General features: G+C 51.2%; 1 protein-coding gene across 4 annotated transcripts in view; it reads right to left on the bottom strand.

Moving 5' to 3' along the window:
- Positions 1-222: 222 nt before the first annotated feature.
- Positions 223-27192, bottom strand: part of GAS7 (growth arrest specific 7) — a 224304-nt gene continuing 197334 nt past the window's right edge. For all 4 annotated transcript variants that reach the window (XM_004460221.4, XM_071210318.1, XM_023589330.3 and 1 more), the window contains exons 9-14: positions 24977-25055; positions 15998-16126; positions 14302-14425; positions 8592-8671; positions 6943-7041; positions 223-6255 (exon numbers count right to left, since the gene is read on the bottom strand). In XM_004460221.4, the coding sequence (XP_004460278.1) occupies positions 6142-6255; positions 6943-7041; positions 8592-8671; positions 14302-14425; positions 15998-16126; positions 24977-25055 (625 nt within the window). In that variant the 3' untranslated portion in view covers positions 223-6141. The remainder of the gene's footprint in view (positions 6256-6942; positions 7042-8591; positions 8672-14301; positions 14426-15997; positions 16127-24976; positions 25056-27192) is intronic.

Genomic DNA, 27192 nt, shown 5'->3' with positions numbered 1-27192 from the left:
TGTCCCCTGCTAAGGCAACAGGCTCAAAACGACCATCAATCCCGAAAAATCAGGAGTAAGGTGAGGCTGTTCCCACAATGGGGAACACGGCAGCCCTCCAGGGAGGGGGTGGCCCAGCTGGACCCAGTGCCTCCGGAGTTTATTTTACATGGGATGACCCTAAGCATCTCAAGTGCACACACAGAGCCAGAGGGGGTAAAAAAAAAAAAATATGACATCGCATTGAACTTCATGAAAATGCTTTATAATACTGCGGAACAATGATAGATACCGAATGCCTCCCAAACGTAAACCCCTTTAAACATTTAATTCTTCAGCATTAATACACACAAAGGCTGTTACAGGGGGTGGGCAAGGGCAGGGCACAGCCTCCACAGGTAGGGACCAGTGTTACTTATAAATTATACTATATTGATTTTATTTACTGATCTCGGCAGCCAGAGGATGGGAGGATATACAATGTGGGATAAACACATCCGTACTGGGATGAGGAACGCTGGCAGGAGACGCTGCTTTTTACCATTAAAAATGTATAAAGTATTTAGCAAAAGTTACAGGAGACAGACCAAACAAGCAAGTTTATTTTGTTAGAAAATTCCACTTTAACCGGGTTTGCGGATGTGCTCACGTCCGAGAGGGGGGCTACCCCCGACCACCTCCTTCCGAAGGGAAGAGATGCGAGCCTGCGGCGCCCGGCTGGGAGCTGTCTCCTGTGTGTGCTCCCGGGACCTGGCCTGCAGCGTGGGCTGCCGGGAGGTGTCTCCATGTGACAGATGGAGACGCAAACGTCCGGGAGGGGGATGCAACTTAATTCCAGGCTTCGTGATCAACGAGAAGCTCTTGGAACACACTGTCCAGTGTTCTTCCCAGGGTCCCCTCTTTGTCCCCAAGTCACACAGAACCCATTAAAACACCCACATGCCCTGAGCCTTCCCATTCCACCATCACAACCTCATTAGGAATTTCTCTCAAACGCCAAGTGCCCACATTCTTGAATACTGCACCAGGGCCAGAGGTGGCCCACAGGTCACTGTAACTGCCCCGGTCCAGAGACCGCCCAACAAGGCTCTTGCCAAAGCCACTTCCCCGGCACCTAGAGGGTTAAGAAAAACGAGAGCATGTGTCTTATTCTCACCCAATCCTGCTACCACGGGAGCGGGGGCCCATCGCCTTCAGGAAATCCCCGGCAGAAATAATCCTGAGATGGGGACGGGCCTCCCTGGAAAGATTCCAACTGGAGAAGTCCCAGAGGCGTGGCTGCTCGGCGGCCCACCGTGGCACCCTGACCTTCACCTGGATCCGAGGGTGTCTTGGTGGAGTGGGTACTTGGGGGCCGAGCCCGGAGGCCAGCCTGGCGTTAGCTGGGGTTGGTCGTATCTCGGCCACCACCTGCCACCATTGGAGGGTGCGCAGGCACAGTTGGGCGCCAGCCGAGCACGTCTGCAGGGACAAGCACCCCAGGGGGGGAAGTGCCACCCGTCTGAAGGCCTGCCTGCCCTAGCTCCGTGGGGCTTGGGAGGCGACTTCAGGATGGGTGGGTGGGGAGACCCGAAAGGTTACCACCTGGACTTTCTCTGGGGGATCTGGGAGGAAATACCTCATTCTTAGCTCATAAAACTTAGTTTTATCTCCATCTGATTTTCCTGGTGAAGTGCCAGGGCCATCTCTCCCCCAAGGATTTTGGGGTACAAGGCCAACTGAGGGTGCAGCAGGGGCCCGGAAGAGAACAAAAAGGGCAATGAGAAGGGGAGGAGCTGGGCCACCAGTCTGTAGACGTGTCACAGAGCTCCAGGGAGGTCCCGGCGCACCCGCGAGCCAGGCCCCTGCCTCCTGGTCCACGCTTCTTCCACTCGCCTCCCAGCCCCAGACGCTCACTGAACGGCACAGGCTGCGCTAGCGGAAGTGAGGGCCCAGGAGGGGGTGGATCTGCTCATCAAGGTGCAAGTTTCAGACCACGGCGGCAGCGGCTGGCAACCGATGCCCCGCCCCTCCATCCCGCCCCGAGCCCTGGCAAATTTCTGCATCATGAACATAAAATGAACCCCAATGGCAAACTCAAGTGTGCGCCAGAACCACTTGTGGGCACAGCTGGCCTTTGGAGAGGGAGACTTGGGAACTGGAGGGAGCAGCAGGCTGGAAGGGGTTGTGCAAACAAGCGGAAGATTCTGGGCTGGAAATTCCCAAGGCTAACAGCTCATAAACAAGGAAGCAGAGCAGTACACCAGGCAAGAGAGGACGACTACTCAGCGATGAAAAGGAACAGGCTACCAACATACACCACCACATGGATGCTTCCAGAGCTTTATGCTGAGTCAGAGGAGCCAGGCTCAAAGGCTATGTCAGGATGATTCCATTTATGTGACATTCTAGAAACAGCAAAACTAAGCAGATCAGTGACTGCCGGGGGTAGGGATAAAAGGAGGGGTTTGACTACAAAGGGACACAAGGGATTTTTTTTGAGTGATGGAAATACCAACTTTGGTGGCAACTGCAGAACTGCATTAAGGTGGTCAAAATCCACAGAATGGTTTGCTTTTAAAAATGACCTTTACTGTACACAAGCTCAGTGAACCTGGGCGGGGGAGGGGCGTGAGCCAGGTAGGGATGAAGGGGGGTGCTGTGGGAATTAGGCGGTGTTCTGGCTACGTGAGCATGCTGCTGCCCCATGTTTAAACTCTCGTCAGGGCTCCTCACAGCTGGAAAGAAAGTCACCTAAACAAGCCAAGGTCTTTGACATCTTTGGAATTTTATGGCTTGTATTTCCAAGAAGGGACTTTGGCTCAGCCAAGGTTTTTATGCACCCATCCACTAATCTGGTAATTGACTGGTTTATCACAAAGGGAAGAGAAACCCCTGGTTCGTGAATTTGTACACTGTTTCTGTTTGCTTCAGCTGTGAAGTAGCTGGGATGTGTGGAGAAACACGCCTCCTATTCCAGAAAGCCTCCCAGCCCGAAGTACTGGACTGGAGACGAGGCGGCGGCCCAAAGCCATCTCGGCTGCAGAACCTCAGGGAGCCGCCTACTCTGTGCCCACTGGGCTGTGACTTGCAATACTGATCAAAAGCACCTGGAAAAGATGAGGGTAGGAAGTGGGGAACACCCCCAGTTTGATGTTGTCATGGCAATGAACTCATTTGGAACACCATGAGTCTCCGGGCTGTGTGTCCCTGGTGGAAGTAGAAGGGGCTGACCTATTCTCAGACATGGGAGCAATGGGTGGTCAAGTTTCACTCACGCTGTGAATAAACCCAGCAAGATCTTTGATGAACCAGCAAAAACCAAAACCACCACTACCACCCAGAGAGCAAGTGCATTTGCTACACCCAAGTGCATTTTTCAATTTTTTAGACTTCGTGCTTATCTTGGTAAGTGAGAAGAGCCCAGTTCACGGTGTATTTTTGCAGCACCCGCTAGCCATGCTTGGACTTAACTCTTCCCATCCCTAAAATAAGGAGAGTTATTTAAAACAAAACAAAATTTTGGAAATCTGAATTGGATATGGACCGGGAGGGTCAGGTTAAACTCTGGTGGCTGTCTACTGTCCGTCCACAAGGTAAATGCCACGTAGCCATGGCTTGTGATTGTGGAAGGAGTGCAAGGTTCTGATTCTCCAGAGAGATCTGAACATCCTCCTCTCTACAGGGAACCAGAGCGGTGGGGAGTGTCCATCTTCTCTGTAACTCTATTTCCAATATTGGCCCGAGGCCTGGCTCATCTCAAGTATTAGCTGAATGAATGATTGACTCAATGGATGGATGTGCAGATTCATCGGTGCAATGCATGTATCTCTCAAACACCTGGATTCCATGGAGAGTATCCGTAGATGGATTCCAAGGTTACTGGTCCACAAGACTCCTGGGGAAAAGAGAAGCTTCACCATAATAAGGACCAGGGGGTTCCCTCAGGAGAAGACCACATCTTGTCCCCAGATCTTAGCACACTGCTTGGCCCTAACTAAGTATCTGATGAATTAACAAATATGGGAAGAAGAAAAAGGAGTATGTGAAAGAGGCTAAAGGTGAGGGGAGTAAGGGTAGGGTGGGGGAAATGACCACAGAAAACAGAGGAGGAGCCACGTCAGCCCACAACAGGCTACCCTGGGAGAGCAAGAGAGCGTGCTCTGTCCCCGGGATGGATGGAAGCCTCCAGAATCCCAGATGGGATTAAGAAGACAAAGTTAAAAAGCCATCTCACACTCAAAATATCTGGGCTGATAACAGATTTTGGCTTTGAACGTTTGAAAGTTGTCCACAAATTAGTCTATTACGCTGCAAAGCAATTACTATGAGCACCTGTTTTTAAGAAGGAAACCAAGAAAAAATTTCCTGAAATCAGGAGCTGGTGTCGCGGCGCAAGGTCTAGTTCTCCATCCCTTGGAACGCCATCACGTTGGTCAAGGCCTTCATGTTGACCTTTTGGGTTGGAATGTTCCAACGAGAGGAGAGTGACAAATTTTGGTTTACTTTTGTGTTTGGCATTTTCCTTATAGAAACCAGAAGAAAACAATTCCAATTCAAAGGAAGAGGTGCCCAAAGAGACAAGTTATGAGCAGGTACTGAGAGAAAGACCACTGAGGTGTGCTTAGACGTCTACCCTCATGGGAGATGCACAGGTCCCATAAATCCAAAGTAATCATCAGGAGAGATTTTAAAAAGTGGATTCTCAAAACTTTGGTTCCAGGCTTTAAATCTGCCTCTCACTCATGTGTGACCTCCCTCGGGTCACTTCACTTTTCCCAGGCCCCCTTGGGTAAAGTCTCAGGTCCTATTGGACTCTAATTTGGTGAAGAACAAACAGATCTGCTGCACAAGAGAAAGGGAGAAGATGGTGAGCAAGGAGACCGCGGCAATGCTGAAAGCTTCTGAAGGGACACTGGGACGAGGCCTTCCCATGAATTGGAAGAGAGAGAGAGGAGAGAGGCAGTGCCGGCACGAAGGGAAGGCCTGGCGCAGGCGCTGGAATGTGCAGAAGCAGAGTCCAGGGTGGCAAGATACTTCCCAGAAGGCCACGAGAGGATCTGCAGTGCCCGTGGGGCCTGCCGTCTTTGTGAAGCAAGGCCCCAGCAGGAGAAAGCCTTACCAGACGCAGTGGTCCCCACCCAGCCGCGCCCAACCAGGTCCAGCCGTCTCGGGGCGGGAGGGGGGAAGGACAAATGCTTGCCCTGCCAGGATGGACGTGGTCCCAGTAAATGGGGTGCAGGAGCTGAGGGCAGCACAAGGGACGCAGAGGACACGACGGCAGGAGGCCCACAGCGGCCCTTTCTGGTCTGGCCACGGAGATGGGCGGATTCATTTCTATCCCCAAAGCCTTTTGGCTTTAGTTGGACAGGGTCTTGCTAACGGAGGACTCTGGGAAGCTTCCTCAAGTGAGCCTGGGAGGGAGTGGGAGTGCAGGGGGTGGAAGCTTCCCTGGGGCAGCAGCCAAGGGCGGAGCGGTTTTGGGCTTTCTAGAGGAGACTTCACCAAGGATGCCTGATACGCTAGGAAACGCAATGAAATGCTCCGCCGTGGGGCTGATCTGCCGAATGAGGTAGTTCCATCTTGCTCTCTCCGGGCAGGGTCAGTCTGTGAAGACAGGTGATGAGAGGTGGCAGGGGAAAAGCCAGGAGATGGGCCCCCAGGATGCAAAAGAAATATTCAGGAAGGAGGGCGGTTAAGAACTGCAGGAGCAGGTGGTCTGGTGGAATGGTGCCCTCGAGCCATTCTCCGGGTGCTGACACTGGCTTGGAGACACAGACTTCCCTCCCCCGACACGCCAGAGCTGGAGGACGGGCCTCGGGACTTCCAAGGGTGCAGGTGGGGATGGAACACCTCCTGAGCTCAGCAGAGCCCACAGAGTTCTCAGAGGGGCACGCACAGCACAGGACTTGGGCCTTCAGCCTCGCAGACGACAGCAGGATTGTGAATCTGTCTTCTCGGCCGGGGACCCTGGGGGACCCCGCAGCTGGGGCTGTCCAGGTCGCCCGCCTGGAACAGCCAGCTGCAGCCTGCACCCTCCTTTCTTCTCAGCGTGGCCCGGGTCACGGGGTGGGAGGGCAGCTCCGCCAGGCAGGTGGCCCCACAGAGCTCTCGCGGTGGGACCCCCAGTCCTTCTCCTCAGCAGGCCCCCGCTCCCCACCCCCCAGGGCCATGCACGCCCATCTAGATCTCCATGTCCACAGGGCGGATGCTGCCGGTTTTGTGCTCCCTGACCCACAGCTCCCTGTCTTTGGCTGGGTCCACTTGTCGAAGCAGCTGGTCCACAGGCTCGACTGTCTGCAAGGGAGAGAGAAGAGGACACGGTCAGAGGGGGCGGCCAAGCCGGGGACGGCTTCTCCGAGTCCTGCTGCTCTCATCGGTGCATCTAGTAAAGCAGCCTCTAGATGCTCAGGGTCCCCAAAGGAGGTCCATTTGCGGGACAGAATGCACAGAGGGCTATGAGGGCGGGGAGACCCCAACTCCCGTACTTGGAGCTTGCCGTGGGAGAAGGCTCTTTACCTTCCAGGGGCTTTGCCTGTGAATTGAAAGGGTGGGCTTAAAGGCTCACGGCCTTGACCTCTTCTCCTCCATTTGTCCCTGCACTCATCATCAGAGAGCAGAATAAATGGAGCTTTAGCTTTAGACACTTTTAATATTTCTAGACATTTATATTTGGGGGGAGGGGGAGGGTCAGGAATTCACCAGGAGAGTAATAGCAGCTTCAGCTCCTTAACTACTATAAGCTTCTTTCCTATTCCATGTGCTTGGGAGGGACTCACATGGACTTGCAGGGAAATCTGGACAAATCCCTCTCCAGAGGACACTCCAGGTCCAAGATCCTGCCCACGGCCCACCTTCGGGTCGGGTTCGTGTGTGGCTGCCCACTTCAGCCTGCCGTGGCTGGCTCAGCACCAGGGGGCCCTCCCCACCACCCGGGGCTCCCCAGGGACCCTGCTGGCCTTGGCGCGAGGGCGGGGGACTCACGCTTTGGTTGAACATATCCGTCTCGTGCCGCAGCTGTGTGTACTGGCACAGATGTTGCCGAATCATCTCCACCCTCTCCACCTCCAGCCGCTCCAGCTCCTGCCGAATAAAAGGCCAGAGACCCCTGAACACGTCCCCTCACCTTGGCGGCCCTCCCGCCAAGCAGGTCTCAGACCACCACATACAATAAACCGGAAGCGGCTTACAGGCACGTCCTGCCACGTGCTGTACCCAACCCCCTTGGGACCAGATATAGAATCTGAGCTCAGAAAAGATAAGTAACTTGCCCTGTGTCTCGAGGGGAAGGCGGTGATGATAAGGATGACAGCAGCAGCTACTATTTCTGAAAGCCTGCTCTTCTAGGCACAATGCTAAGAGCTTTCCACGCACTGCTCAAGTGTCCTCAGAAAAACCTTAAGAGGTGGGCTCTGTTATTATCCCCATTTTCCAAACAATGGAACGAGCACTTAGAGAGGTAACATAACTCGCCCAAAGCAACGTGGACTCACGGGAGGAGCTGGCATCTGAACAAGGGTCTCCCACGCTGCTGATCGTGATTCTGTGCTAATGCAGCCCTGCTCGAGCACCCAGTGTGGGAAGGAGAGTGGGAACCATGTGGAAGCTTCCATGCCTTGAACCCCTGAGGCTTTGCTCTTGGACCCCAGCTGAATGGCCTCCTCGCTGTTGCCCACCCTAGCTTTTTTCCCAGGTGCTGAAGGAAGGAAGGCCAGGCCAGAGGGGGCTGAGTGGCCTGGGGGTCGAGTCGTCACTGTCAGAGGGCAGGGCAGGAAGCCTCTGTCCTTGGGTTTCTAGATGGTTCTGTGTCAGGAATTTAGGGGATCAGACTGCTATTATATGCACAACTGGGTCACCAGCCAGGTGATTAACTGGGGAGGGGGTAAAGCAGGAAGCCTACTTAGCAGATTACCCAGGAGGACAGCTAGGTCATCGTCTCTCATGACAATGACCTCTAATCTGCTCTGGTGGGCTGACACCTGGGGAAGGCGGCCAGGTCGGCCCACTGCTAGGGGTGGCTTCAGGCAGTGGGACAACATGATAAGCACCCAGCATGATGCTCCCTCTCCATCTGGCCCAATAGCCCGAGGACCAACCAGACTTTACAGTCAACTGAGGTGGGTGCTCATTGAGAAGGAGATGCTGCTTCTTTAGGAAACACTCAGGAGGGTATCAAAGGGTCTAACACCTGCTCCTCAACCCCCTGGTCACTTCCCCAAGTGTACCCGTTTATATACCTCGCAGGGACCGCCTATCAAGGACCAGCTAAAACAGCAACTCTTCAGGGATGGGGGTGTCACTTGACCTACAACTTGGCTATCTGTCCTAAAGGGGCCACTGTCCAGCCACTTCTGGGTTAGGGGCATCCTCTGTTGACCCTGGCTCTTCAGTTCTCAGCCCAAGGAGTCTACAGCAAAACCCAACCCCTGCCCAAGTTCACATGGCCAGGCAGTGGTAGAGCAGGGATTTGAATCCTCATCGACTGGCCCAGAGCTGGAGGTCTTGCCCCCAACACTAGACTGGATGGAACGGCCCTCTCCACGGTCATCTCCACTCCATCACTCCCTGCTAACCGTCTGGCCCCCATGCACCGGCTAATGTATTGATGTGCTCATGCATCTCTGATCTCTTACCAGCGTGGTTGTCACCATCTCTTCAAACCACTTGGACTGGGCCTGGTTGTAGAGGTCCACACAACGCATCAGGTCATCGCCTGAAAAAGGCCAAGAGCCCCCATCATGCTCCACTCAGGTGTTCTCCGTGGCTGTCCTCTCTTACCTGCACCCCATGGCCACGCCCACTCCTCTCCTGGGGTCATGGAGGCCACTGGAAAGTGAGGGGTGAGGGAAGAGCAGGGAGCAGAGCAAAGGCAAGGAGATAACCCAGCACCACACGGCCAGCTTCATTCACAGTGTCCATCTGAACTTGGCCGAAACACTGCATTTCATAGGTGAGGGAGAACTTAAAACAAATATAACTCAAATCTTGATGCTGGCATATTGCACTCTGAAATCATAATGAATGTCTGAGACATTCTGAAATTAAAACAAAAAGCTAACTGTAAAGTAATTGCAAAAATTACTAAGTGTACTAATGCCCCAGAACCTTGCTATACAAAGCACAGTCCGTGGACAAGCATCACAGCTTGCCAGAAGCGCAGACTCTCAGGATGTACCCTAGACCTAGTGAGCCAGAAACACCATTTAACAGGATGCTCAGGTGATGCATGTGCATGCACCTGGAGAAGCACCGCTCTTGGTGCACAGGTAAATACAGTTTCCTGACCATCGCAGGGCTCTAGAGAGTGGACGGCTTCATGGTCCACTTATGCTCATGATAAGACTCCAAAGATGACTGATTTACTATTTAAAACTAGTAATTGGAGTAGATTCAGTTATTCCTATAATATCACCACTCTTGCTCATGTGTATTCTGATATGAAAGCAAGTGACAAAGGAAAGAGCTATGCAGAAATTGCATCTAAGCCAAGGCTCCAGTCAGTACCTAAGTCAACAGCTCTCACCCACCCTGGGATGCACCACTAGGCATGCCACACCCTGGGAAGATGAGGCTACACACCACAAGTGTTGAGTCCAAATCAGGGGTTTGGCTCACTTTGCTCTTGGTCCAAGGCCATTGACTGGGCCACTAATTCCAAGGGGGAATGAACTGGAAGGAAGTGGATACTTGACTGCCAATGCTTCCCACCAAGAGCCCATGCCTGACCAAGTATGGGTCAAGATGTTGCCCTATAGGTTACAACTGTGGCGGGAAGAATCATTAGTATGGGGTGTCAATGATGGGGGATACATGGGAGGATGCTCACCTGGGCATACATATAAGGCATATAAATGTGTTCAAATGTTTATGGGGCATTGTCATGGTGGGTGGAGATTCACACAATAACTGAAATACTGTAGAATTCCCATCCTGGGGAGCTCTGCCACATTCTCTAATGAACAGCAAGAATTCCCCAAGTACAGGAGGAATGACTAGTGAAGGAGGAAGGAGCATTGACAGGATCTTGATTTTGATGACTGTGTGTATGAACATTTACTCTTGAAATTGAAACTTAGCCTAGTATTATAGGGTGCCTAAGAGTTGCCTCTTGGGAGCCTCCTTGTTACTCAAATGTGGCCTCTCTCTAAGTCAAACTCAGCATATAAATACATTACCTTCTCCCCAGTGTGGGACATGACTCCCGGGGATGGGCCTCCCTGGCGCCAAGGGATTACTACCAAGCATTCAACTAGCAATACAACTGGAAAAAGACCTTGATAAAAAGGGGGAAAAGGTAAAGACAAATGAGTTTACATGGCTAAGAGACTTCAAAGTGAGTTGGGAGGTCATTCCAGAGGTTACACTTATGCTCATCTCAGCAGGATCTCATTGACTGCCAAAGTAGCTACTACCCCAAATAGCAGGGCTCCTGAGGGCTGTGGAGACATCCAGAACTACAGTCAGGTCAGATAACTCAGGAGTTTGGTGCCTTGCCAGTGGGCAATTTAAATTTTGGAATTTATGCTCCCCAGTATGACAGAGTTTGACTCAGTTGTGGTTTCCCTACACATGGCTCTTCTGTCCTTCTATTTGAACCTATAATTAGTACTAGAGTTGGTATGTATACGTCAAAGAGACTTAAATCTTTGGACTGTCCATGTGCCAGCTGGGCCCTGAATCTCAACGGAGCTGCAACATCTACTCTCTAGTTCTTTGGTCTCACCCAGGGCAACTAACAAGGAGGTGATGATGGACAACTACTATACCAAGGAACCGAGAGAGTCTACAACTGCAAGCAATAGGATCCCATCCATTGGCCCTATGGGATGGCAGCTCCCTCCCAATTAGAGGTGGAGTGGGCATCATCATCCCAGAATTCTCAGGATTGGGGAATGAACTGTGGACTAAAGTATACTTACTGGTATTCTGCTATAGACTTATTGTGATTCTAGCAATGGAAGAAATTGTATCATTGATATGGAGGCAGTGGCCACTGGAGGTTCTGAGGGCAGGGAGAGGGAAAAATGGGTGTAGTATGGGGGTATTTTTGGGACTTGAGAATTGTCCTAAATAACTTTGCAACGAGTGATGCAGACCCTTATATATCTTACCATAACCTATAGAATTAGGTGGGAGACAGTGTAAATTACAATGTAAATTTTAATCCACGCTTAGTGGCAATGCTCCAAAATGTGTTAATCAATTGCAATCAATGTGCCTCACTAATGAACGATGTTAATGTGGGAAAACATGGGAGGTGCGGGGAGCAGGGCATAAGGGAATTCCCTATATTTTTTATGTGACATTTATGTAATCTAAGTATCTTTTTTTAAAAAAATACTTTGCCCTATAAAGGTAAAACATACAATTCCTAAGCCCCATGGGGTGATCCTGATTTTGAGAACATGCGTCAGAAACTTCTGCAGCAGCAGGAAGTAGAGTAGGCAGGGAGGCTGCACCTTTTCTCTTCGGCACCCAAGGGTTTGAAATTGGACGCCTCTGAAAGTTCCAGGTAAGACCTTCGCTTCTGGAACCAGAGTGCCTGGGCTGTTGTGCTGGCTCCACTATCTAGTAGCAGCCTGTGACTCAGTTTCCTCATCTGTAAAATGGGAATAATAATTATAGTTTCCCAGAGTCATTGTGGAGACGAAATAAGTCAATATACATAGGGTACTCAGGACGGACACCGGCACAGTGCCAGCATCATAAGGGTAGGAGTGCGACGTCGATGGTGACAATGATGATGACTTGAAGTAAAGCCCCTGAGGATACAGATGCTCTCCCTTCCAGTCACTTTGGCCTCACAAAAGCCTCATGAGGGAGGGGAAGGAAAAAGAAGGGGCAGAGAGAAAAGGCGGCATTTTTATTGTCAGCAAAATGGCTATAAGCAAAAGGCTTTGGAATAAGAGAGGACTAAATCCCAGCCTGCTCACTGCATAACTGTAGGTCTTGGGGAAGTTTTTAATCTACTTTTTGTTGTCAGTTTCCTCACCCATAAAAGGGCATAAAAATACCTCCTGACAAGGGGCCTGTGAAAGACTATAGGAGAGAATGCTCAAAGGCACCAGCCTGGGGCCTGGCTCAAAGTACGTGCTCCAAAAAATGACGTTTTTCATAGTCATGTCTAAAGACTAGTAATTTTCCTCACAAAGTAATTCTGACCCTAGAAAGATCACTGATCGTCTTATCTGATGATGATGTAAGTAAATGAGAAACAAATAACAGAACTATAAAACAGCAATAACAAAGCCTCTGCACTTGGACATTTTAAGATTTTCTTTGAAACAATTCTTGTATCAAAGATGAAATCAAACCCAAACAGCAAAGTATCTAAAACATTTCATCAAAACAGTATAAATAAAAAACCTGTGGAATATGGTTAAAGGAGTGAGGTGAAGGAAAATGAATTCCTGGTGGGCCAAATATTTAATTGTTAAAAAACCACCTGAAACTAACAAGAAAACAGAAAAAAAAAAAAAGGTGACATTTTATTTTTTTAAAGTAACTTTGGAATGGGGAAGGGAAAGATCATGGTATAGAAAGGCAACAAGAAACAGCAAATAGAGAAAAATAAAATCAAGCAAGCAAAAAAACCAAGAACAAAATCAAAAGATAAATGACAGCCTAAAAAAACCACTTGCAATTCAAATGAGAAAGGGTTAATTTCCCCAGTACATAAAGAATGCTTCCATCCAATCAATGAGAGCAAGACTAGTCACTCAACGAGAAAATGCGGGAAGGACATGAGTTCATCGGTTCTCAGGAAACAAGTCACAAAGGACTAATAATTATAGTTTTTTAAATGCCTACTCAACCCTACTCATAAAGCATTGCAAATTAAAAACAATATATTCTTTCTCACCAATCAGCTGTGGTTTCAGAATTTGATAATATTCTCTGACAAGAGTTTAAGCTCTGACAAGAGTTTAAGAAAACAGTCACGCAGAGACAACTGGTGGGTCCAACCTCTCGGGAAGGTCTTTTGGAAATATCCCTCAAAATTGATAAAAGCCTTGGGCCCTGTACTTCACATCTTATTATCTACATATACAGACCTGGGCACATGCAGCCAAAGAAATATATACAACAGTACAGCATTGCCAGCATTGGAGAACACTCGGAGACAATTTTAAAAATCCTAAAAAAAATCAATTAGGGGACTGATGACATAAATTTGGATATAGCTATACAATTGGGTGCTAGTCAACAATTAAAGAGTCTGATGTGTGTGGATGGATGGGTTAAAGACTGAGGTAATTAAATAGAACAATATCCAAGATTAAAATTAAAATTAGTTCAGAACAAAGTATAGGATCCAATTTATATAAATTTAAATGCAATTATTTTTAAAAATTAAACACTAGGAAGTGTTGATGGTGATCATTTCTGACAAATAAGATTTCATATTCTTATGCATGGCTTAAATTTTTTCCATGTATTGATACTGTTTTTGCAACAGTTTTATTATTTAATAACTTACACTGAAATAATTTAAATGTCTCTTCTCCTTCCTGGCTTCCCTCTTTCCATTCCCAGTAAGTATATTATGCCTTCTACTTCTGGATCCAGTAATTAATTACTGCATATTAAGAGATCTGTATATTAAAAGTTGTGTTTATGCTACATTATTTTGCTATTAACTTTTTTCTATACCACTTTATTTCAAAGATCTACAGGGGATTAAGTATAATAGGTCCATCAGAAGTTGAGGTCAAAGAGACCTAGTGGACCCCTAATTCAAAACCTAATCCTGCAGTGCACATCTTAATCTTGGAAGGCAATATGCTGTATCCTTGCATGTAGTGAAACTTAGTTTCTTTGAGAAAGATTTTGTTTTTCACGAAATCTAACTGGCCTCCCCTTTCTGGGTGCAGTAGCTAACCTTTGCCACTAGGTGGCAGCAGAAACCATGACTAGAAGAAGATTCTGTATATCTCATTAAACAAAACAGGCGCGTCATCCAAGGAGAACGCTTGGAGCATGACACCCCCTTTGTGGGCAGGGAGTTGCACGCTCCATGCAGGAGTAGGGCCCCCCGGGGCTCTGGGTGCATGGAGGAGTTTGTCCATCTCCTCATCAGAGATCCAGGGCTTGGTCAAGAAAGAGCCATGGGCAGGAAGTACCTGACTGGACAACAGCCTGGGGACAGCCTGTCCTGCTACCCCCATCACCCCGCCCCCTCCAGTCTCCTCCTTAGGAGAGAGGAGACTGGGCGCCTCCTTGCAGACAAGGCCACGCAGTTTTCCCTTCTGCAATCCTTCAAAGCAGAGACACCCCTTCCCAGGGACCTCCCAGCCCCCTCCCCCCGGGGCAGCCAGCCGAGGGCGCGGGGCCAGCGCTCACCAGCCTGTGTGGACTTCCTCCGGGCCTTCTTGATGTCCTCTTCCGTCTTGTTGCTGAGCTTGATCTCTAGCTGCTGGGTCTTCATCTCCAGGTCCCGCTGCCTTTCGGTGAGGGCTTTCCGGGCCTGGGGTCAGACGCAGAGCTGAGAGCCAGGCTTCCTTCTGCTAGTCCCCAACTCCCCCTGTCTTTGTGACTGAGGCCACAGTGGCTCAGAGAGGCCAAGCAGCTGGATGGCATCACCAAGCTAGTTGTTGGCAGTGCACACGGCAACTCGGGGCTCCTCATCCCTGCCCAGCGCTCTTTCAACCCCATCTTTTTTAACTGTGGTGACACATACATAACATATTTCCCATTTTAACTGCTTTCAGGTAGACATTTCAGTGTGATCTCATTCACAATGAGGTGCTACCATCACCAGCCACCATGACCAAAACTTCTCCACTACCTTTTCAACTGCATCTTGACCTGGCTTAGAGCCAGCCTGAGAACATACTTTCTTTGGATCGTGTACACACGTGGGGTACCCAGTCAGTCCTAAAACAGAGCCCCTCAGGGTTAGAAGGGACCACAAAGGCCAGCTCCGTCTTCTCCCATTGTGGTCAACGGGCAGGCAGCACCACTGCTCCTTTCCAGAGCAGAACGAACCCCTCGCCTCTTGCTGCCCTCACGGGTCCCGGCCTCACCCATCACAGTTCCTCGTTGCACCCCTGGCTGCGGCTGACCCTCCTCCAGAGCCCTTGAGCAGAAGCAGCTGGCAGGGCCTGGGGTGCCAGCAGTGCACTCTGCACTAAGGCACTGGGGTCCGTGCTCTGCGGGAGCTCTTCCTCCTAGGGTTGGGCTTCAGCAGCTCCCACCACCCGCAGCTCTGCCCAACCTCCAAGTAAAGGCGAGCTGCTGGGCATCAGCCGAGAACGACTTAGGGAGAACCTTCAAGGTCACCACCCGCAGCTCTGCCCAACCTCCAAGTAAAGGCGAGCCACTGGGCATCAGCCGAGAACGACTTAGGGAGAACCTTCAAGGTCACCACCGCAGCTCTGCCCAACCTCCAAGTAAAGGCGAGCCACTGGGCATCAGCCGAGAATGACTTAGGGAGAACCTTCAAGGTCACCACCGCAGCTCTGCCCAACCTCCAAGTAAAGGCGAGCCGCTGGGCATCAGCCGAGAACGACTTAGGGAGAACCTTCAAGGTCACCACCGCAGCTCTGCCCAACCTCCAAGTAAAGGCGAGCCGCTGGGCATCAGCCGAGAACGACTTAGGGAGAACCTTCAAGGTCACCACCGCAGCTCTGCCCAACCTCCAAGTAAAGGCGAGCCGCTGGGCATCAGCCGAGAACGACTTAGGGAGAACCTTCAAGGTCAGGAGCAGCAGAAGGGGGCAGGCCCAGGCCCTGCCCTCCCCTGAGAGCCTGGGTTTACCGAGTCTCATGTGCCCAGCTCCCCCAGCCCCACTCTACCTGCCCCCACAGCTGCGGCCCCTCCCCACCCTCACTGCCCCTGCAGGCATTCATCCAAGCACCCAGGGCAGCAGCCCTGACCTGGGTGGGGATTCTCGGGCATGGGCTCAAGGCTCGTACCTCCCTCTCGATCCCATCTCATGGCGGGCAAAGACCTCGGCCTTGGCACATGAGCCCCTTCAAGGTTTCTCAGCTCCCTGCCCCCGTCTTCCTGCCCCCGTTACACCCTAGGCCCTCCTCACCTTCTCCACTGAGGCGTAGCGGCTGGCCAGCTGCTTGCGAAGGTCGGCGATGTGGTGGTCACACTTTTTCATGTCTTTCTTGAAGTTCTCTCGGAAGTTCATTAGGGGCTTCTCCACCTCACTGTGGAGCTGCCAAGGAAAGGGGCCAGGAGGGGGACACTCAGGATCCAGGGTGTCGGCAGCGAAGGGAGGGAGGGGGTGGCCCTCTGTCCTCCTGCAGGTGGGGTGGGGTCTGGGGAGGTCCCGGCCCTGTCCAATGGGAGGCTAGAGGGAGGTGGGCCCTGGCCAGGTCGCAGCTTAGACCAATAGCCTTAGCTCACCAGACCTGTTTTCACATCAACAGAATGAACGGGTTGGAGCCTGTGAAGCTTGCCCAGAGTCCCTCCCCATCAGCTAATGCCTTCCTCCTCGAAGCTTCCAGGTTTGGCTTTGGGTTTGCTCAGATGTGTGTCTGTTTCACTCTCCAAACTGGGAGCTGAGGGCAAGAATCATGTTCCCCGTTTGTCCCTCAAGCACTCAACACAGGGGCGGCTCCATGTCCTTTGATAAAGAACTGTTCAACAGCGTCAGTTCCATTTATTGAACATCTACTATGTGCTGGATGCTGAGAACCCAGCAATGGCGCAAACCTCAAGGAATTCATGGCTGGAGCTACTTGAAGCCTGTTGGAAACAAGGCGGCTCTGCTGAGCTGCACCCGTGGACAGTTTTCTCGCTTCCTGGTCTAGATGGAGAGATAGGGACACTTCCCACCTCCTCCGAAAGGGCCCTGTCTCCTCTTCCAAAGGCAGAGACAGAGGGTGATGAGTGGAGGGGAGCTGGGTGGCACTGGGTTTTCAGCTTCTGCCTTCTATATCTTTCCTACCCAATCCCTTTTTTAAAAACAAAAAACATTTTCTTAAGAGTCATTTTTTTTGTTCGGAACATGAGATTTCTTTATATAAGAAAGCAGATCAACGTGGATCTGCTTCGGTCCAAGCCGGGTGAACAGCCCAGAGCCCTCCCTGACCTGGCCTCCTAGAGCTGCCCCCCACCCCAAATGCCCGGGCCTCCTAGGGTCTTTTGTTTTTCTTTTTTTTTTAAAGATTTTTTATTTATTTCTCTCCCCCCCCCCCCCCCCAGTTGTCTGCTCTCTGTGTCCATTCGCTGTGTGTTCTTCTGTGTCCCCTTCTATTCTTGCCAGCAGCACTGGGAATCTGTGTTTCTTTCTGTTGCGTCGTCTTGCTGCAATAGCTCTCCGTGTGTGTAGCGCCATTCTTGGGCAGGCTGAACTTATCTTGCGCTAGGCAGCTCTCCTTACGGGGCGCACTTCCTGTGCGTGGGGCTCCCCTACTCAGGGGACACCCCTGCGTGGCAGGGCACTCCTTGCGCACATCAGCACTGCGCATGGGCCAGCTCCACACGGGTCAAGTAGGCCTGGGGTTTGAACCGGGAACCTCCCATGTGGTAGGCAGACGCCCTATCCACTGGGCCAAGTCTGCTTTCCCCCCTCCTAGGGTCTTGGTGACTTAGACTCCAAGGTTTCCCCGATTGCTCCAGCTACTTGGCCTCTTTGAAACCCCCAACTCGGTCTCCTAGGACCCCAGGAAGCTTCCTAGGCCTCTGACTCAGCCCCCCAGGGCCCCACACACAACTCAGCCTCTAGGCTCCCCCCAAGCTCAGTCCCCTTCAGCCTTCCTGGCTCAGCCTCCACCTGCCCCCGAAGTGCCTCAGGGGAGCCGCACTGAGGCTCCCCGCACAGACAGCAGCCCCTCTGCGACCCTGTGGTTTCCCTCCTCTTCCTCCTCGGCAGGTTCACACTTCACTCTCTTTCTCTGGCGCTGGCAGGGACTTAGGGGTTCCTTGTTGGAAACAACCCACTTATTAACCATGAGCTCCGAGGGGGACAGAGGCCGCCTTTGGCCACGTGCCGCACGGACGCCTCGTTCCTGGCTGGTTGAGGCAATGAGCAAAGCCACGGCGCCCGGTGCCCTGGGTGATGAGAAGCCGGCTTTGCCGATGACCTTTGCAGGCTCACCACGAGTGGGTCGTCCAAACGCCCTTCCTTCCTTGTTGCAGGAGATGCCCGGTCGTGGCTGCAAATTTTCTCATGTTAGTTTTCGTACTTCTCGATGTTTCCTTTTATAGGAAGACACCCCCGTCTGGTGGCAGTTTGTAGGACGCCATCGACTTGAAAGTGAGCAAATCCCTTTCCCTCTCAGGGCAGGCATTTGCCAGGTAGGAGGAGCTCGACAGCTCAGCCGCCGGGGAGACCTTCGCTGGCCGAGGCTGGGGCCAACTTGGCCTTGCTGCTTGGTCACTGTGGAGTCTGAGCATCCAGGACGCATGTGATGGCCAGGTTCTTAATGGGCTCAGAAGTGACCTGAAAGGGCTTTGCAGAATGAAGGATTCCTGGGCCCCACCCAGGCTCTGTGGTCCAGACCAAAATGTTTTCTGGAAACACCAGGCAGCATTCTGAAAATGTAATGCTTCCAGCTGTGAGAGGTGATTCAATGTCATCGATAACGACCCCTAAATTCCCCATCTCTATATTTTTAAGTACTTTCAAAAGGCTTTTTTTTTGTCCTTTAAGAAAGTTGACTTGGCATTTTTTTGGGGTGTAAAACACTCATTCTTAACTTTTAGGCATCTTTGTTTTTTTTTTTGTTTTTTTTTTTTTTTAATTATAAAGGGACAGAATTTTGTTGTTTATTATATTATTATTATTATTTTTTTTTCATTTTGATAGTAATTTATTATTATTCCCTTTTGTGTTTAATGCATTTTCTTTTTTTTTTTTTTTTTTTTTTTAATTTTTTTATTTTTTATTGACTTTGTAATAATATTACATTAAAAAATATATATGTGAGGTCCCATTCAACCCCACCCCCCCACCCCCCCTCTCCCCCCCCCCAACAACACTCGTTTCCATCATCATGACACATCCATTGGATTTGGTAAGTACATCTTTGGGCACCTCTGCACCTCATATACATTGGTTCACATCATGGCCCATACTCTCCTCTATTCCATCATGTAGGCCCTGTGAGGATTTACAATGTCCGGTGATTACCTCTGAAGCACCATCCAGGGCAGCTCCATGTCCCGAAGACGCCTCCACCTCTCATCTCTTCCTGCCTTTCCCCATACCCTTTGTCCATTATGTCCACTTTTCCCAATCCAATGCCACCTCTTCTATGTGGACACTGGATTGGTTGTGTCCATTGCACCTTTATGTCAAGAGGAGGCTCAGATTCCACCTGGATGCTGGATGCAATCCTCCCATTTTCAGTTGTAATCACTCTAGGCTCCATGGTGTGGTGGTTGTCCTTCTTCACCTCCATCTTAGCTGAGTGTGGTAAGTCCAATAAATCAGATTGTAGGTGCTGGAGTCTGTTGAGGCTCAGGATCTGGCTATCACATTGTCAGTCCAGAGATTCAAATCCCCTAAATATATCTTAAACCCCAACATTAACTGCACCTCCAGCACATTAGCATGAAAGTCTTATGAAGGGAGATCCCATCTGAGTCCAGATTCATCACACATAAACACCATTTCCAAAGAGGGGCCATCTGCCCTGGTAGTTAACCCCATCGGCCATGACCATAACTCCCATGGGTCTCTTTAGCCCTCAAAGGAACCAATATCTGGGGGTTGTATCTGCTTTATCTGTCTCTCTGACTCTGCTCAGTTGTGCATGAGGGCAAACCTTCTGCCAGCCTCCAGACTCTTTTTTAGAAACTCGTAGCCATATAAACTCATTTCTCCTTTCCATTTCACCCTTACTTTAGGTCAAACAGCATTTTAAAGTCATGGTATTTTATGTAGACATGGATATTCTGCTGATCCGCATTGAACCTTCCGTATAAGGTCATTTTCCAGTTGCATCATCAGTTGGTTTAGGCATCTTTGTTTAAACAAGGAACCTAAAGTCCTTCCTGAAAGCTCGTCTTCACCAACCATCGGGCTGGCCTGTTGTCAGAACGTCTCCCGCGGAGCGGTCTTTTAATACAGGGGACCTTCCACCTCGGACACGAGCTACCGCAGCCCATCTATTTGCTTTTCCAGAACTACTTCCATCTCGGGTTTCTCTCTCATCTTGCACATCAGAAGCGAGTTAGGAGAACTGTCAAGCTGGAAGGAGCTTCACAGACGACCTAGCCCAGGGTTTCTCCCATGGTGGTCGGCTAAGAGTTGTACCACCAAGGTCATGGGTATTACAGATCGACTCGTGACACGTTCGATCCCTAACCCCCAGCTCTGTGGACGGAGTCGTGTGTAAACGGGGTCTTCCGAGATCCTGGGAGGTGAGACCAACTGAATCAGGGTGGGCCTTACTCCAAGATGACAGCAGTCCTTGTAAGCAGGAGAAATCTGGACAGACAGGAGGAGACAAACGGCCACACGACAGAGGGGGAGACTGAGTCAGGGATTGCCGGCAAGCCACCACCAGAACGCCACATGCTCCAGAGAACGCCACCCGCTCCAGAGAAGGATGAAAGCGTGATCCTCCCCACACCTTGATTTCGGACTTCTAGTCTCCCAAACCGGGATGTGATAAATTCCTATTGTTTAACTCAACCAGCCTGGTATTTGTCAGCAGCCCTGACAAACTAAGACGGTGGACTCAGACCAGCTTTTTGATGAGAACAGACTAGACAGAGAGAAAATGTGAGTATCCATTCTAGGTAGTGGTTAAACCACCCTGCGTTCGTTTTGGCTATCTGTGTGTGTGGATATACGTGTGTTCTGAGTTGCATGTAAAATGCATTTCTTACAGTGGGTCACCATCCAGCAAGTTGGAAGATGCTGATTTGGTCCAAACGTCAATTCACACATGAAGGGATTAAGGCCCAGAGATGCAGTGTGTCCTAAGACCCCAAAGCCTGTTAATAACAGCACTGAGATAAAACTCACATCTTCTGACTCCCGCTATCTCCCCAAATCTTCTGACTGAACGCACAGCCTCTGCTGCAGGATAAGAATTTCCCCCACCGGAAGGAATTTTTCTATTCTCCCTTCTTTAGTTGGAGTCAAGTGTGACTCCCTTTGTATATAGCCATCTAATTTCTTTAACAGCCTGTTGCTGTTAACAATGGCTTGAGCCAGTAGCCTAGGAAAGCCTGAAAGATTGCCTTAAGAAAATTGCATTTCTTAAAAAGCTTTTACCCCTGACACAGAGCACTCAGGAGCAGAATTTCAATCAGCCCTTAGAGCAGATATTAAAATGGGTTTTGCACACACAGAGTCATATTATCCATGGCAGACAACTCAATCCAACTTTCATCTCCAGGAGATGCTGGGAGATCATGGCCTGCTATTCTGATTGCCAGAGACCACCAGAACAGATAGCCAGAGACCCCTCTAGTGGGCTGGAGGCTGCAGAGGCTGTCAAAGAAAAGTCTATTTTGTGAGAATGTTCTGCCAAAGGCTCCGCTCAGCTGAATGGTAGAGTCTGCCTGGATCCATCAACCCCTGACTTAAGACATCCCCAAGCATCTCGAGGACCAGCCTGGACCACCTTGGAGATGGCCCCCCACGAGCGGGTGGACCACTGCTCAACAACCGGGCTCTGTGTTCTAAAGAAAGGGTCTGGGGACCCAGTCTCCAACTCGTTCAGTCCCTCCTGTGCTTCTTAAGTAGCTGCCTTAGTTTTGTGGCTGCTACGACAAATACCACACAGTGGGTTGGTTCTACAGTGGGAATTTTTTGGCTCATGGTTTCTGAGGCTGGAAGGCTGCTTCCTCCTGGGATGGGTACCGTTCTGGCTGGCCGGCAATCCTTGGGTTCCTTGGCCTTCCCATCACATGGAGGTATCCTCTCCTTTCTCTTCTGGGTTCCGCTGACTTTGGCGTCCCCCTCGTCCTGGTGGCTTTCTCTCTAGAAGTCCTCCCGTGATAGGATTAAGACCCTCCTTCAGCTGGGCCACCATTAACTAAAAGTAACACCTTTAAGAGGTCCTGTTTGCAATGGGGTCAACCCCGCAGGAAAGGGACTGGGATGAAGGGCCTGAAGTTTTCTGGGGTCATAACTCAACCTACCAGAGTAGCTGAGCCCACTTGGCTGTGTGACCATGGGCTGTGGTTTAATCTCCTTGCCCCCTTCTCCTCTGTGAAACAGAGACATCTGCTTTGCCTGGAAGCTGATAAAATCAGGGTCATGAGCTCTATCAAGTATATCGCCACCTAGCACACTTGCATGGCCACGCCCAATCTGAGGGTGTTTTGTCACCTGTTGAGTACTCAAGCCAACAATCAAGAATCAAGGGTTCTGCTGATGGAGAGTAAATCCCACCAGGAGTCCCGGGGATCCAGCAGGTGGCACTACAGATGCTCACAGACCCAACTCTCTGCACCCGCCTCCTCTGTCAGGCACCGTCCCACTCATCTCCCATCAATGGAAGCTTCCACCCGCCGCAGACAACTGAGCTGCAGGGGTCTAGGGTAGGATAAAGGAGACCGACGGGAGATACCACCCAGGCTCCACAGCTTAAAACCAACTTGCTGCTTTGTATGCAAGACAGGAAAGAGACGGAATCCTGGAGCTCTCCTCTCCTAGGGCTTGAGTGGCAATTTCCTTGTGCAGTGCCTGGAGTAACGAGGTTACTGTGCAGTTAGCCTGGGGGACTCTCGCTGGCATCTGGGTGTCAACTCCATCGTGGGGCACTAATATCTTTCCGAAGCAGGGCGCTGTTGACGGCACTGCCTCTTCCTCCTGCCCCAGCTCTCCTTCCACTTAGCAAGTTTTGTATTCATTTAGTCCCTGGGCTGGGGGGTGGAGGTGGGAAGACCTTGGTACAAAAAGAGTCCTGTTCTCAAAGAGTCCCTGGCACATGGGGACCCCAAAGCAGGGAATTGTCATTGCAGTGGGCAAAGTACCTGGGAAGAGACAGGACCAGTGAGTGCCAAAGGCGGAAGTCGGGGAAAGGGGCAGCCATCTTTGGGACCCGCTAGTGGCAAGTCACAAAGGAGGTAATGTGCGCCCCAGTTTAAAGGGAGTTTAATAAGCCCTTTACCCAAATGCCCTCTCTGGCCACACTGTGAGGACAGTGACTGATGAGAGGACAGAGGAAGAGAGGGGACCCCAAGAAGGCAAGGGTCATTGGGATGGTCCCACTCTCAAGTTTTCCCTTTCTTTAAAGGGCAAGTATGCTGTGGGGAACGCTGGCAGTCCCACAACTTCAGCGTGAATTATTTCACATTGACACTTTAAAAAGTACCTGAGACCTGGACAGGGAGATCTGGAAATACGAGCTGGGCAGTGGGGAAGGGGATGGTCACCCGTTAACGCAGGGAAGTCTTGAGAGAAGGGGAATAATCAGAGAGCTCTGCGTAGTCGTGAATTCAGAAAACGCTTATCAAGCCCTTCCACCATGTGCCCGACACCAACCTGAGCACTGAGGGTGGAGGGAACGAGACACATCCCTGTCCTCAAGGAAGCCACGACGCAAGGTCTTTGGAACCAAATAAAAGAAGGGTCATTTCCTACTGTGAAATTTTCTAAGCAACAACTCCTCCCTTTGGAATACACTAGTGTCTCCCCACGCCAAGAGGAGGCGGAAAATGTCAATATGTTCTTAGCCCAGCAGGAAGAGGCTAGGGTTCACCCAAGGAACTGAGGGGTGTCCAGCCTCACTGCGCAAAGACGTGCATCCAGTGACACGCGGAGCCGGCTCATTTCAGCTCACAAAGCGGCACGCTGCGCTTTCAGGAATTTTGTGGGCTGGCTGTTATACATAACCATTGTTCAAAACGGGAGTATGTAAACGTACATCAAAATAAAGTCTATTAGCAGAGTCTCAGAGACAGATAAAGTAGATACAACCCCAGGTATTGGTTCTTTTGAGGGCTAAAGAGACCCACAGGTTCCACAGTCATGGCAGATGGAGTTCACTGCCATGTCAGTTGGCCCTTCTTTGGAGCTGGTGTTTCTGCGTGATGGAGCTGGACTCAGATGTGATCTCTTTTCACAAGCCTTTCATGCTGCTTTACTGGAATTGTAGTTGATGCTGGGGTTTAAGATATACCTAGGGGATCTGAATCTCTGGACTGACAATATGATAGCCAGGCCCTGAGCCTCAACAGACTTCAGCTCCTACACTCTGATTTATTGGACTTACCCCACTCAGCTAACATGGAGTTGAAGAATGTCAACCACCACACCAGGGAGCCTAGAGTGCCTACAACTGAAAGCAGGAGGATTGCATCCAGTATCCATGTGGAATCTAAGCCCCCTCTTGATATAGATGTGGAATGGACACAACCAAGCCAAGGTCCACAGGAAGGAGGAATGCAGTAAGGATTAGAGTGGACTTAATGATATCCTATTCATGAACTACTGTGGTTAATAATCGAGAAAATGTGACATTGGTGTGGAAAAAGTGGCCATGGTGGCTGCTGGGTGCGGGGAATGGGAGGAAGAGATGAGATGTGGCGGCATTTTCGGGACTTGGATTTGTCCTGGGTGGTGCTGCAGGGACAATTGCCGGGCATTGTATGTCCTCCCATGGCCCACTGGATGGAACGTGGGAGAGTGTGGGCTATGGTGTGGACCACAGGCCATGGGGTGCAGCGATGCCCAGAGATGTACTCACCAGATGCAATGGATGTGTCATGATGATGGGGGAGAGTGTTACTGTGGGGGGACTGGTGGGGTGGGGGCGGTGGGGGTCAATGGGGACCTCATATTTTTTGAATGTAATATTTTTAAAAAAATGAATTAAAAAAAAGTCTATTAAAAGAAAGGCATTAGGCACTCAAAACTCATCCATTTCCTGTATTTTACTACTATCCATGCTCCTGAGGCCATTTACGGCTTCTGTGCCTGTGGAAAGACCATCTAAGGGTGAGATGCTTCCCATCTCTTCCCAACTCCGTGTTCCCTGATGCCACATTGGTTGCCTGAAAACAATGCAAGAAAAATCGACAGATGCTACACGCGGGAGAGACGTTCGATGCCACAGTACACGACCAGCCCCAAAGGTACGCAGGGAGGGGTTACCTTGGCGGAGAACTTGAGGTGCACCTCCGCCTCATCTGCAAGGCTCTTCTTCACCTGGCCCCACGCTTCTCCCAGGGACCTGCAATGGGAAGGAGACGTTCAGGCTCGGTGGAGCGGGGTGGGCTGCAGCAGCTCAGGCCAGGGACGTTGGGCTGGGGGAGGTGGGGTCAGGCGCAAACAGCGTGAGCATTTCACTCCAACCCGAAAGGCCAGGGGACCCACCCAAAGCAAAGGGAACACCTCTGGGGCTTGAGCTCAAGGAACATTCTGGAGCAGGTCATTGAACGGCTGGGACCCTGGGGGCTCACAAGAACTGGGGGGTAGGGGGAGTGAGAGGAAGATGGGGTGCAGCTCCTGAGCCTCCACCGCGAGGGCCCTGGTACTGAGGCAGGCTGCTGTACACTGCCCCGTCCTGGTGTGTGGATGAGGGCGGCAAACACCTGCTAGTAAACCAAGGCAGGAGAGCTGACCTCTTTAGGAAGAAGCCCTGCTTTGAGGCGAATCTCTCGGCACTTGGTTTGCAGGAGGGGTCACGACGGGCCAGCCTGGACCCACAGACCTCCTAGGTTTGCCCACACAGCAGAGCAATCGCCCAGCGCCGTCCTCCGGAGCTCCCTGGACTACCGATTTTCTCCTCTCCGTTGTCAGCTCAACACAGGCTATCAGAGAATGGCAAGTCCTTCACGTGAGATCATTTTTCCCACTCCTGGGGGATGATCCGAAGGAGAACTCTCCTGAAGCCCACTAGGCTTCTCTGGCGTAGGCCCCGACACTCCTTTCTTCACTCTCGGGACTCTCCGTCCCCGCTGATCTTCCATCCAACGGTAGCCCTGGCTCCTCGCTCGAGTCCTCGTAAGCTCGGCCCGTGAACCCAGGCTGAACCTTCAGTTGATTTGATTTCATCAAAAAACAAGCCAGTTCCCCCCAAGGAATGCATTAAATTGGAGTGGTAAAAGCTGATTAAAAGACCACAAGCTGTGAGGCTTCTGGGTTTGGAGCACAGCAGCCAGCAACCAAGAATGACTAAGAGCAGGGCCCTTGGAGGGTCGTCCAGGCCTGACTGGCCGCGGTTCTGGCTCTGGCCGAGCTGGTGTTTGCGGGGACATGACTGATTTTTATCTGGGAGTCCTGGAGCACCGAGAGGTTCCCCTGGGTGATCCCGGCTGGGAGCCCACCAGAGAACAGCTGGAGTGAAAATGGGGCAAGCCAGCTGTTGGCATTTGGCGTGGTGGGAAGGCCTGAGCTCCAGGAAATTGGGGGTGGGGGGTGGGCAGTGCTGGGCTTCCCGCCTGGTTCAGCAGGTGGCTAGGAGGTCCCGGTGGAGAAGAAGGTGCAAGAGCAGCCCTCGTCATCACATGCATCCGTGGGAGAGAACGCCAAGTCCAGAAACGGACTCGCGCGTACACGCTCAGCTGGCGTGCCTCGAACGGGCCAAGGTGATTTGTGGGGGAATGAGCGGAGGGTCTTTTTAAGGAAGGTGCTGAGACCACTGTGCATCACAATGAACCCTGACCTTGACCTCATGCCATCTGCTCGAATGACCTCCAATGGGTCACAGCTCTCCAGGGAAGCCAGCACTCCCCACGCTTGCAGGAGCAGCCTGGGGCGCTGGATTAAAGGTGACGAGAAGGCACTGACCTTGCTCCTGAGGTACAGATAGCAGCCCACGGCAAAACCCCAGAAGCCCGACAGGTCCTGGGGAGGGTGTGCCAAGATTGTGGGGCTCACGTGTGTCCCCTGCAGAGCCGTGACTCAGGGCTTCTGGGGAACACCTGGCCCCCTGACAGCTGCCATGGCCTGAGAATGTGGTCTGAGGACCCCTGGGAGGAGAGGCAGCGGCTCGGGTTCACACTCAGGGCTGGGTGTCCTCGGGGTGCAATCCAGGCACAGGGCTGGGCCTCCAGGCACCAAGCCTCTCCACCCCCACTTCCCATGCACACCCCATCCCCAGCCCCCAAATCTCCCGTCCCCAGTATTCCAGACCCCTTGAAAGCACTTCACAATTTAGAACAAAGCAGAACACTTTCTCACTTGAAGACAAGCTTTTACATCCAATATGAGGTTAATGAAAGAAAAAAAAAAACCTCCCTGATATGTTCCAATATGCGGCTTGAGGCATGCCAGTCAAAGTGCACGTTACTGCAGGGGTGTCCCCCACGTCGGGGAGCCCCACACGCAAGCAGCGCGCCCCGTAAGGAGAGCTGCCCCGCGCGAAA

The sequence above is a fragment of the Dasypus novemcinctus genome, chromosome 21 (genome assembly GCF_030445035.2).
Source record: "Dasypus novemcinctus isolate mDasNov1 chromosome 21, mDasNov1.1.hap2, whole genome shotgun sequence".
In the NCBI taxonomy this organism is placed as follows: domain Eukaryota; kingdom Metazoa; phylum Chordata; class Mammalia; order Cingulata; family Dasypodidae; genus Dasypus; species Dasypus novemcinctus.
The sequence above is the reverse complement of the archived record's forward strand: the minus strand, read 5'-3'. Positions and strand labels throughout refer to the sequence as shown.